Here is an 11,758-nt window from a genome sequence, read left to right as displayed (position 1 = left end):
GGGAGCCCACAGTATAGAGGAGTTTGCGCAGCTTTGAGGTGCTGTGCACAGCCTGGTACAAGAGCTGGTCCTGACATTTAGTCCCCATCAGTGCCTTTATCGCTCCAGGAAGTGCTGGGTGGAGCCACCAGGAGCACCCCAAGTCCCTCCTTCTGCACCCCATGTTCCCTCCCCTCCGCAGCACCTAGCAATGAGGTGCCAACAGCCCAGCCCCACGGCCTTTGAGCCGATGGCCCAACAGGATGCCACACTATCTGTGAAATGCCAAACCCCTCAAGGGCAGATCCTGGTCCAAAGTCCCCCCCTCTGAAGTCTGCAAAAGAGGCAGGCACAGCTGGAGCTGGTGACAGCTGCTCCAGTTCCATCATGCGGCTGCTGGTACCCCTCATCCTCTGCCTTGGCCTCTGGGCAGAGCTTGGCGCTGCCGTCATCCCAGGTAGAAACAAGGATGGGGATGGGGGCAGACACCCCTGGTACCAGTGTAGTGCTGGCCTGGCTGTTCACAGGGCACGGCTCAGGAGGGAGCAGGAATATCAGGGAGCATTGGGATGGGGCTTTGTGTCTGCTGGTGGGCTGGTGTTGCCCTGTGGGATTGCGGTCCTGCTTTTGTTTGAGTCGGGAGGGGGTGTGTGATGTGCCTATAGCTCCTCTACCTCCATGCATTTGTCCCTATCCCACTTGGCAGCTGGTTTCTCCCACTGCATCCCTTCTTGCTGCACACGCCCTTCCTGTCAGGGTGTACATCTCTGTGTCCTCCCCTCATCCCAAACCTGTGGATTCATCTGTATTCCCCCCTGTGGAATTATCCCATGAGTGGGAGCCCAGCGATGTCCTTAGTTAGGGGTGTCCACCATTGGGTGTCCTGGGGGAGTGGGTGCCGTGAGCTGATGTGGGCAATGCCCCTTCCCAGTGGAGGAGGAGGATCCAACTTTCTGGAACAGGAAGGCAGCTGCTGCCCTCGATGCCACCCTCAAGATCGAGCAGAGGACTACTGAAGCCAAAAACCTCATCATCTTCCTCGGAGATGGTGAGTCCCTCTGGTCCAGTGTACCATGAAATGTGGATGGGGAGGGCATCTGGGCTGGGGGTGACCTGAACCCTCACTCCTTGTCCAGGATTTGGGGTCCCCAGCATCACAGCCACTCGGATACTGAAGGGGCAGTTGAAGGGGAACCTGGGACCCGAGACCCCCCTTGCTCTGGATTCTTTCCCCTATGTGGCTCTCTCCAAGGTAATTTCCCCCAGTACTGCACTTGGGACCATGCTGCAGGCCGTGGGGCTGTGGGGGCAGACATATGGCAAGAGGTGCCAGTGTGCCCTGTGCATGTCCTTGGCAGACGTACAATGTGGACCGGGTGGTTCCCGACAGCGCAGGCACAGCCACTGCCTACCTGTGTGGGGTGAAGGGCAACTACAAGACGGTGGGGCTGAGCGCGGCCGCACGCTCTGGCCAGTGCAACACCACAGAGGGCAACGAGGTGATCTCGGTGCTGGAGCGAGCCCGTAATGCTGGTACTGTGCAGGGCATGGGGTGATACGGAGCAGGGGCTTCACACCACTGGGGCTGCCCACCATGGTGGGGTGTGTTGGGGCAGGGAAGGCAGTGGGCATCGTGACGACCTCGCGGGTGCAGCACGCATCGCCCTCGGGGACCTACGCGCACGTGGTGGATCGCAACTGGTACGCGGACGCCAGCATGCCGCCTGAAGCCATAGCACAGGGCTGCAAGGACATTGCCTGGCAGCTGGTGCACAATGTGGACATCAATGTGAGTGCCTGTCCATGGGGGGGCAGCCCCTGCTGACCCAGACATCCACGCACTCTGTGCCCATCTCATCCCCTCCAGGTGATCATGGGAGGCGGTCGGATATACATGACCCCCGCTGGGACACCAGATCCTGAGTATCCTGAATACAGCTCCGAGAATGGGATACGGAATGATGGGCAGAACCTCATTGACAAGTGGCTGTCAGAACGGCAGGTGGGTGACAAAGAGAAGACAGCCCTCTGTCCACCACCCCTTGTGCATGGGGCCAGGCATCACTGATCCCATGGGGATCTACCCACAGGGTGCCCGCTATGTCTGGAACAAGACAGAGATGCTGGCTGCTGCTGCAGACCCCAGTGTGACTTATCTGATGGGTAACAAATGCCCCATACGCCGGCACGTGGCACTCCGGGGATGCCTGCAGACACTGAGGCTGTGCTCACTGTGTCCCTCTGCCAGGTCTCTTTGAGCCCAAGGACATGAAGTATGAAATGGTGCACAATTCCACCCTGGATCCCTCTCTCACTGAGATGACAGAGGCAGCCATCAATATACTGAGCAGGAACCCCAATGGCTTCTACCTCTTTGTGGAAGGTAATTCAGGGCTGAGGTCTCAAGGGTGGGCGAGAGAGAGGTGATGGGCTCTGCATTACAGGTCACTGCCATGGTTTCCCACTGTGGTTACCTGCCTGCAGGTGCAAGGATCGACCACGGCCACCACGAGGGCATGGCACAGCGGGCACTGATGGAGGCGGTGGAGTTTGACACGGCCATTGAGCGGGCAGGCGAGCTGCTGGACGAGGCAGACACGCTGACCGTGGTCACTGCCGACCATTCACACGTCTTCTCCTTTGGTGGCTACACCCTGCGTGGCACCTCCATCTTCGGTAGGGCTCGGAGCAGTGAATGGCCCCACGCTGGGTGCTGCCCCCCTCTCAGATTGTGGTGTGGGTCTTCTTGGCTGATCCCCCCTCATTATTTCCTCCCCAGGCTTGGCCCCTGAACAAGCCACCGACCAGAAAGGCTACACCTCCATCCTCTATGGGAACGGGCCAGGCTACCCAGGCGCCACCCGACCTGATGTGAACAGCAGCATCGCTGGTGAGGGCACAGGGCAACAGTGCGGTGGTAGGATGGGGCTGGGGGCCACCTCCCGACTCACAGGCTTCTCTCCCCCAAAGAGGAATTCAGTTACATGCAGCAGGCGGCCGTCCCCCTCAGCTCGGAGACCCACGGGGGTGAGGATGTGGCCATCCTGGCCAAAGGTCCTATGGCCTACCTCTTCCACGGGGTGCAGGAGCAGAACTACATCGCCCACGCCATGGCCTACGCCGCCTGCCTCGAGCCCTATGAAAACTGCCGCCAGCGCAGCAGTGCTGCACCCTCAGCCCACCTCACCCTGCTGGCCTTGCTTCTGCCTGCTTTGCTCTTATCCCTCTTCCACTGACCCCACAGCTTCCATCCCCATCCCACGGTGCACACCCATGGACGGGGCTCTTTGGAGTATCCTTGCTTTGGATGTGGTGCACCAAATCCCAGGCATGGACTGCTCCTTGCTGCCTGCACAGGGTACTCGTTGTTCAATAAACCTTGGTGTGATGCTAGCACGTGTGGCACTTGGTGTGTGGGATGGGAAGGATGCTCCTGCCCCATGAGTCTGCCCATGACTGTGCTGCCTGCAGCCACCTGTCCCCATGCCATACTCTGGCACATCTGGCATATCCAATGCTTTATTGACCAGAAAGAGCAGCAAAAAATACAGCACGTTTGTGTGCACTTCCAGACAGGCCGGCATCACCCCAGCCCCCAGTGACTGATGGAAAAAGGATTGGGCTGGCACAGGGATTGGTACTCTTGGTACACCCGGTGCCTCCAGGTCACCTCCCTGCCCTGAGCAGCTGGATGTGGGGAGCTGGGAGCTTTGGGGTAGTGTGGACAAGAGGGTGCCACTGGGAGAGAGCTCATAACCCCAGTGTGTCCCCTCTGCCTTGACACACCCCACCCCAAGTGGTTGCCTATTTTGGGGTGCACCCTTTGCCTGTAGGGCAGATGGGGAGTGGGCAGAGAGCAGCACTGGTGCAGGGATGGGGTGCCAGCCTGCAGGGACAGCAACTTCACCACACCGAGCACTTGTGCACCGGGTTCATGGGCGAGTTCTTGGGGCAGTGGAAAACCCGGCCAAACTCCTCAAACTGTGAGACGCTGCCCAGGACCCTGTGGGCAGGGGGAGAAGCTCAGAGCTGTCCCTAAGACCCTGCCCCTCACCCCTGCCCACCCCAATGGCACCGCATCCCACCCATGCCCCCATTTCTACCTGTAGTGCTCCGGGGCATGCTTGTCTGTCAGCACCTGAAGGTAGATGGATTGGGATCGCCTCTTGATGCACCAGTTCTGGGGGAACAAGGTCCCATGGGTGAAACAGGCAGGAACTCCAGATTTTGACACCCATCAGGATCCCCAAGGGCCTGATCCCCACCGGGATTGGCCCTTCTGGTTGCTGGGGGGTGAGGGCAACAATGCTGTGTTTGTTATTGAAGGGTCTGCCAGGAGCCTACAAACGTGGTTCAGATGGGTTGGGAGCATTGTGGAATGTTTGTTGTAGGGTCATGTTTGTTTGTTACTGCAGGGTCTCTTGGGGCTGTCGTATGTGCAACTGTGGGGTCCTCCAGGTTCATGTGAAGTTGTTGTGGGGGGGGGGGGTGTCTCTGGCAGAGATGGGGGAATGTGGTTGTTATTGTAGGGTCCCCAAGAGCACACAGGCTGTGCAGGTGGTCTGGTGGATAGTGGGGGTATCTGCAGAGCCCAGGAGCTGCTCATAGCTACAGATACCACCTCACCTGGGCAAAGGCGATGAAGAATAGCTGGTCGTGGGTGTACTTCAGGTGGTGCAGGGGGTGCTCGGGGCCATGCTCCCGCACCCACTTCTGGTAAGCCTGGAGAATAAGAAGTGCCAAACTTTGCCACAGAACCCCCAGAAAGCAGGAGTGCCGTGACCCTGCCAGGGCTGTGACACCCCAGGGTGGGGGACACTCACATAGTAGGCGAGCTTGAGTCCCCCCATGTCAGCGATGTTCTCCCCCAGCGTGTGTTTGCCATTCACCTGCCAAGAGAGGGGCAACATGGGTTGAGCAGAGATGTCCTCTGTCCCTATGATGGCATGAAGGCAGTGCCTCAGTTTCCCCCTCAGGGCTCTGAGGGTGTTCTCAGCGGAGGTGTGCTAGGTGGTGGGGTCCCTGAACATCGCTGTGGTGAGGTCTCACCCTCTGGTTGTAGACAGTGAAGTTGTCATAGAGGTTGACAATGCACTGCGCCTTCTTTAGGAACTTGCTGTAGGACGTCTCTGTCCACCAATGCACCAGGTTCCCATGTCGGTCATACTGTCCCCCTGCAGGCACCACTACTTGTCATGCTGAGGGAGCTGGGTGGCCCCAGGACCCCCTCCCCTACCCCAGCAGGGTGGAGGTCTCTCACCCCAATCATCGTAGCCATGGGTCAGCTCATGCCCGATGATAGTGCCGATCCCACCATAGTTCAGCGACCTGTCAAAGGGAGCAATGGTCACCCCCGGAGCTGCCCCCACCCAGAGCCCTGCCCTGGCCCCCTCCCCAGCCCCACACTCACTGCGGGAACTCAGGATCATAGAGGGTTGGTTGCAGGATGCCAGCAGGGAACACTGGGAACAGAGGACAACATTGCAGGGTGGGGACAACCCTTTCTTACCCCGCAGCATCCCCTGGTGCCAGGGGACCCCACATTGTGCCCCCATCCAATGCTGGGTGATGCCTCACCCATCTGGTTCTTGTTGGGCAGGTAGTAGGCATTGAGGGCCTGGGGGGGCAGGAGCCACCTGCAAGGAGAGATGGAGGCTGTGGGGACATGGAGGGACAGGGAAATGCCACCCCCTCGCACAGCTGGGATGTCTCATGGCCCCTCTCCCAGATAGAGTGATACCCACGCAGACTTGTCCACCTCCTGACGGATCTTCTTCACTGAGAGCCTGATGCTGAAGGCGATGCTGTTGAGGATGTTCTTGAAGTAGGTCTTTTCATCCACCTCAAACTGTGGGGGACATGGCCATATCAGAGGGGACTCCAGCCCCAAAGTCCAGCCCTGTGTTCTGTGTTCTGTGGGGAACAGAGCTAAGGTGTCCTCCCACCCCATGAGCCTTGGGGACAGAAAATGTAGAGTTGTGGTGTTGCGCTGGATGGGGTACAAGTGCTACTGTGTCCTCATCACCTCCCTGGAGTTCCTAGGTGATCAGGGGTAGGGACATCTTCAGTCCTGCCAAGAATGGTGTGCAGTGTGGGGAATGGCTGCACCTATGTGGCTGTGGTCATGCAAGTGATCTACCGGGAGTTGTATTGAGGTAGTATCTTCCCATCCTGGTCTGCCTGCACCTCAAACTAGCCAGATGTAGGGCCCATCTCCCACACTGGGTGCCCCTGTGTGCCCCTTGCCTCGTACTCCTTGTCGATGGCTTCTGGCTTCAGCAAGAAGTCGGGGTACCCAATCATCACCATCATGTACTGGAGCTGTGGGCAATGCAGGCGGAGGGGTCAGGGCCCCTGTCCAACATCTCCCCATGGGGACAAAAACAGGGGAACATGCTGGGGATTGCCACCTTGGCCCTGGCAGCTCTCCGTGTCTCCTCGTCCATCCAATCCAGCTCATCCAGGCGCTGGTCCAGGATATATTTGATGTCCTCCACCAGCTGCTGCACCTACAGTGGGTCACCACAGGTGGTGGGACAATGTTCCAACCATCCATTTGCAGGATGGCACCTTGACGAAGGGACAGGAGGGCACCTACCTTGGCCTTGCTGGCACTTGAGAAGTACTCCTCAACAAAGAGAGCACCTAGGGCCATGCCAAAGTGCTTGTTGGCTTGGCTCAGGCAAACCTTGCCCAGCTCCAGCTGCTTCTCATTGCCCTCCATCTCTTTGGAGAGCTCATGGATGGCATCACGGAAAGGAGTGGAGAGGTGCTCACTCAGCACCACCACAATGCGCCACAGCATGTAGTTGTGAAGGATCCTGAGGAAATGGGATGGGATCAGGTCCTTTTTGGGCATGTACCAGAGAGGGGACATCCCAGCATGGAGTACCCATGACCCATGGCACCCATGGATGAGATGGCTCTGTTGATATCCTGGCAGTGTTCACAGCATGGTGCAGGGTGATGGCTTTGTTGGCAACCACGATGGGGAGGTTCTGGTGGGGACTCATGATGCTGCCCTCCACCAAGGTTTTGAGGGTCCATCCACAGCTCCCCTTGTGCCCACCCCACTGTGCCTTATCACCCCCTCACCTGCTGGGTGTCACACGAATGAGGTCAGACACCTTGTGCATGTAGTCCGTGGCCAGCAGCACCACCTCTTCATCCTCTGAGAAGTTGTCATGGAAGATGCGGTCCAGCAAGCGCTTCCACTTGAGCTGGCAGCAAAGAGCACATCAGGGTGGGGACCCCATTCGTGTCACTGGGCTTTCAGCCTTCACCACCCCTTCCCATGGGACCAAGTCTGGTCCTGACACTGCACCCAGCACCCAGGGAAGTGCAGGATGCACTCATCACCATCCAGAGTGCATTGATTTGGGGGAGCAGTGCAGAATATTCCTAGGGACATAAGGTCATTGCAGCACAGGGTTCTTCTCACCAGGGGACATGGGAGTGGCAGCAAGGAGAGTGATGGAGCAAAAGGGCAGGGACAAGCAGGGGCACAGGGCAGGCAGGATATGTGGGTAGCAGGGTGCTGGTGGGGGGGAACGCACCGTGGGGGTGATGCGCTGCAACTCGCCCAGAGTGACTTTGTGGTACATGCTGCTGATGTCCCTCCGCACATCGTCGTACTCAGACACCGTGATCTGCATGGGTGGGTACAGTTGTCACCTCCCCACTTCCCATCCAGGTGAATTGGCATAGGGATAGGCACAGCTCTGGGGCAAGAAGGGCTGTGGGCCCATATCCACCATGTCTCGCTGCCCAATGGGAGTCCCAAGGGCTGACACAAGTTCCCTCAAAGCTGCAATTTGTGTTCCCCAAGATAAGGGCATGGGGCCAGCAAGGAGCTGGGGCACCCAAGGACTGGGCATGGAGGTCCCTGAAGGTTGAGACTGAGGTCCCCTAAGATATGGGCATGGGGTACTTAAGGGCCTTGAGTGGGTTCCCAAGGATGGGGAATGGAGCTCCCCTAGAGTGAAACTGGGAGTTCCCAACATGGTGAGGCTGGAGCCCCTGGGAGTCCCATAGACAAGACATGAAGGTCTCCAAGGCCTTAGAGTGCCAGATGTCCAAGGGGATGGAGTCCTCAAGGGCAGGGCAGGGGCACCCCAAACCCAGGACCCCCACTCACATTGGCGAGATGCTGCTCCAGCTGGAGGATTTCCTGCGCCTTTTGCTCCACGTGCTCAGCCCCCAGGAGTGTGAGCAGCCTCTCCATGAAGACACGGTAAGCAGCCAGGATCTGTGCCAATGAAAGGGATGTGTGTGCCACCCGTGCTGCCCCCTCTCCCCCTTTATCCCCCACTCCTCACCTTCTCACTCTCCTCATCCTGCCCCAGGTACAGGGTGCGCTCAGGCAGTGTCAGCCCATCCTGGTCAATCTGTGGAGAGATGGGGGCAGGGGGTAAGTAGATCTCCAGGGTGAGTGGGGAGCTGCACTGGTGGCAGGGCACTCCCTGACCCCCCGAATAGTGTCCTCACTCCTTTGTGCAGGATGCCCCATGGGGAGCACAGGGATGGGCAGTGCTGCACAACCAAACGCATCGCGCGCCTGCATCTTCCCCATCACACAGACCCAAAGCCTTTCCTTGTGACACATGCTCCCTCTAGTGTACACACACACTCCTTCAGCACAGCCACTCTCCTTCCCGTCCCCTGCCTCACACACAGTCACACACACGCCTACACAGTCGCATCCCTCATCCGCAGCACCACCAGGCAAGGGGATCAGAGAGACTTCATGCCCACCACTACCACTGCCATGCTCATCATCTTGTCTCCACCATGCCGTCCCCATCCTCACCATGCCATCTCCATCCCCAACATGCCATCTCCAACTCCACCATGCCATCTCCATCCCTACCATGCCATCATCATCCCCACCATGCCCCCTTGGTGTCCACCCTTATGTTCCCACATGCCAAACCACTGTTCGTTCCATTGCTGTGCCCCACAACCATGTCATCATCATGCCCACCGTGATGTCCCCACCATGCCACTGCCATGTCCCAGCTGCGCCCACTGAAGATGTTTGGGGCTTGGCCACTTGGACAGAACCCACCCATGCCCTGATAGCACACTAGGGTGAGGGACGTGGGTGGCAGGAATGGGGCTGCTGTCACAGCAGTGCCCCTGGGATGAAGATGGGAAGGTGTCCTCACCCGGATGACGTAGCGAGAGGTGTTCCTGTCGTCCAGGCTGACAGTGAGCGAGAACAGCACGGCAGCACTGTAGACCCCCTGCGTCTTGTAGAGCAGCTCATTGAGGTCTCCACTACCCGGCGATGCATCCCATCCACCACACTCCCCAATCACCTCTAACATGGGCCGCGGCCCCAGGCGGTCAATCTCAGCCCGATTGAGGCATGAGCGGAAGAACTCCTTCACCTTCTTCTCGGCTGATGTGGCGGCACGGCGGCGCACCGGGCGGCTCAGCAGTGCCCGCAGCTTGGCCTCATTCTGCTCGGCGATGGCCCCAATGGTGCCGTACACCAGTTTGTCCTCAGGGATGCCGTGCCGACGCAGCCATCCTCCACAGGCAAAGGAATAGAAATCCTGGCAGGGGTCGATGGTGGCATCCATGTTGGCACTAAGGAAGCGTGACGCCCGTAGGAAAGCCTTCTTCTCCTGGCAGCCCTCCAGGCAGTAGCTGTCCCCTTCAGCCGCCAGGTACTTGAGCACCAGCATGCATGTCAAGATGATACAGAGCCCGGCAGCAAACACCAGCCCTGAGAGCAGGCAGATCTCCCTGCGGCTCCAGCGCGGCAGCCCCCCACCGCCACTGCGCTTCTTGGCCCCAGCACCCAACTGGAGAGCAAAGCCATTGGGCAGCGTGCCGCTCTGATAGCGGCTCACGTACTTCACCTCCTGGAATTCGTCGTAGTGGGCAGTCAGTGAGTATGTCTTCTCCATGTTGGGGGCTGCAAGGGGGGCTCATGGATCCCAGTTCATGCTAGAGATGTCCAGGTAGGTAAGATGCTCCTGGAAAAGGCAAAGGATTGGTGTAGAGAGAAGCAAGACGGGGGATGTTTCTTGCTGTCATCATCTCCCATGTCATTGTCCCCAGCAGTGCAACATGCTCATGGCATTGGTGACCATAATGCCACGAGCTCAGAGGCATCCCAACCCTGCTGCTGTCCCCTCCGTCCCCTTTGTCCTTATCTAGTGCTCTGGCAAGGTTCCACCTGCACCCAGCCCATGGCTCAGCTCCATCCCACCCATCTGGAGACAGCGCTCCAAGTGCAAATCCAGTGATCCAGAGAGCTCAGCATCACACCACACACCATGGATTGAGGGGGTTAGTGGGCTGCCAGCCACTCCAGGTGGGGTTGCAGAAGGGTAAGAAGTGCTCTGGGGAGATTCTGGGGGAGGAGGACACAGCACAGGGTTGGGTTGGGTGGTTGCACACCGGGTTCCATAGCCTTGCACTGCGTCGTGTTGCGTCGTGCCGTGTTGCATTGGGTTGGGGTGGGTCACGGCGCTCTGCGTTGCAGTGCGTTGTGCCCGATTGTGTTGCATGCAGCACATTGCGTGTGTGCGAAGTTAGCTCCTGTCTGGAGGGGTCCCTGCATCCCCCACAACCCCCAAAAATCCCTCTCCGCCACCCGGTGTCCCGTCGTCTCTGTTCTGGAGATGGGGGGGCTCTGCTCATGGGGAGAAGAGGGATAGAGGGTGGGGAGGACTTCAAAAGGAGACCCCAGTCCTTGCTCAGTGCACACTGACACCAGATTTGCAGGTGTGGGCAGGACATGCTGGAGACAAAGGGCTGCTCAGTGGGGGTGTGGACCATATTGCTGCAGCAGGACCCCCTCAGCGCCCCCAAAGCCCCACTGCCTCTGCTCCCTCTCATCAACTTAGGTGAAGTTGTGCCTGGGCATCACAGCCCTGTGCTGGGGAAAGGTTGTGTGGCTGCTGCTGCCACCGGAAAGTTTGTGGGGTGAGCGGTGAGCACAGAATTGGGGGGGGGGGAGGTGGGCTGGAAGGGCTGCAAGGAATGAATGGACCCTGGGATGGTCCCCGGCATGCTGGAGAGATGCTCAACCAAATGCTCGGGGGCTGCTCATGGGATGCTCGGGAGTGCCCAGTGAATGCTGCTCAGGATGCTTCGGGGATGCTGCCCAGGATGCTCGGGAGGTGCTCGCCGCGGTGCTCAAGGGATGCTCGAGGGATGCTCGGGAAATGCTCCCCGGCATATTCGGGGGATGCTCACCGGTAGGTTGCGGGAGGGTGCTCGGGGCTGCTCGGGAGATGCTCGCCGGGATATCCGGGGGTGCTCGGGGGCGCGTCCCTCTTGCTCACCGCGGCACTCGGTGGCTGCTCCGGGCTGTGCTCAGGGGATGCTGCTGGGGATGCTCTTGAGGTGCTGCCCGGGATGCTCGGGGGGTGCCCGGGGGTGCCTGGGAGGTGCTCACCGCCGTGCCGGGAGATGTCTGCAGGCTGCCCCGGCGCTGCTGTCGGGTCGGTCCGGCGGTGCTCGTCCGGCTGTGCGCCCCGTGCCGAGCTGAACGGAGCTGCGGGGCCGGAGGGAGGGAGGCAGCGGGGCGGGGAGGGGGTGGCGTCTCCAGCCCGGCTCTCCCGCAGGCCAGGCTCCATTAACGAGATTATTATGCAAATAGAGCAGCCCTGTGCCACCCGCCTGCCTTACCTCATCCCCGGCGGCGGGGAGGCAGGGCAAGGGGAGGGCGGGGGGATGCCCGGACCCCCACCCCCGGGGGACTGGCGTAGGGTTGGCAGTACCACCAAGGCTGGCACCGCTGTGTGGGGACGCCTGTGCC

General features: G+C 59.5%; 2 protein-coding genes across 2 annotated transcripts; one reads left to right on the top strand and one right to left on the bottom strand.

The window, feature by feature from the left end:
* The first annotated feature begins 261 nt into the window (after positions 1-261).
* On the top strand, positions 262-3,280 carry LOC125697440 (intestinal-type alkaline phosphatase-like). The gene is made up of 11 exons (XM_048954653.1): positions 262-436; positions 911-1,027; positions 1,116-1,231; positions 1,338-1,512; positions 1,596-1,768; positions 1,847-1,981; positions 2,070-2,142; positions 2,228-2,362; positions 2,464-2,655; positions 2,759-2,869; positions 2,950-3,280. The coding sequence occupies exons 1-11, from the start codon at positions 262-264 to the stop codon at positions 3,213-3,215; spliced, it is 1,668 nt and encodes a 555-aa protein (XP_048810610.1). The 3' UTR covers positions 3,216-3,280.
* A 259-nt stretch (positions 3,281-3,539) lies between these two features.
* Positions 3,540-11,412, bottom strand: ECEL1 (endothelin converting enzyme like 1). The gene is made up of 18 exons (XM_048954652.1): positions 11,194-11,412; positions 9,147-9,965; positions 8,298-8,366; positions 8,117-8,227; positions 7,536-7,628; positions 7,075-7,199; positions 6,578-6,800; positions 6,390-6,488; positions 6,226-6,300; positions 5,724-5,827; positions 5,557-5,615; positions 5,390-5,441; positions 5,240-5,307; positions 5,029-5,153; positions 4,803-4,868; positions 4,606-4,701; positions 4,083-4,159; positions 3,540-3,982 (listed from the first exon to the last, which is right to left on the bottom strand). The coding sequence occupies exons 2-18, from the start codon at positions 9,894-9,896 to the stop codon at positions 3,883-3,885; spliced, it is 2,292 nt and encodes a 763-aa protein (XP_048810609.1). The 5' UTR covers positions 9,897-9,965; positions 11,194-11,412; the 3' UTR covers positions 3,540-3,882.
* Positions 11,413-11,758: the final 346 nt, after the last annotated feature.

This window comes from Lagopus muta, chromosome 9 (assembly GCF_023343835.1).
Source record: "Lagopus muta isolate bLagMut1 chromosome 9, bLagMut1 primary, whole genome shotgun sequence".
Lineage (NCBI taxonomy): Eukaryota > Metazoa > Chordata > Aves > Galliformes > Phasianidae > Lagopus > Lagopus muta.
This window is presented reverse-complemented; position numbering and strand designations above follow the sequence as displayed.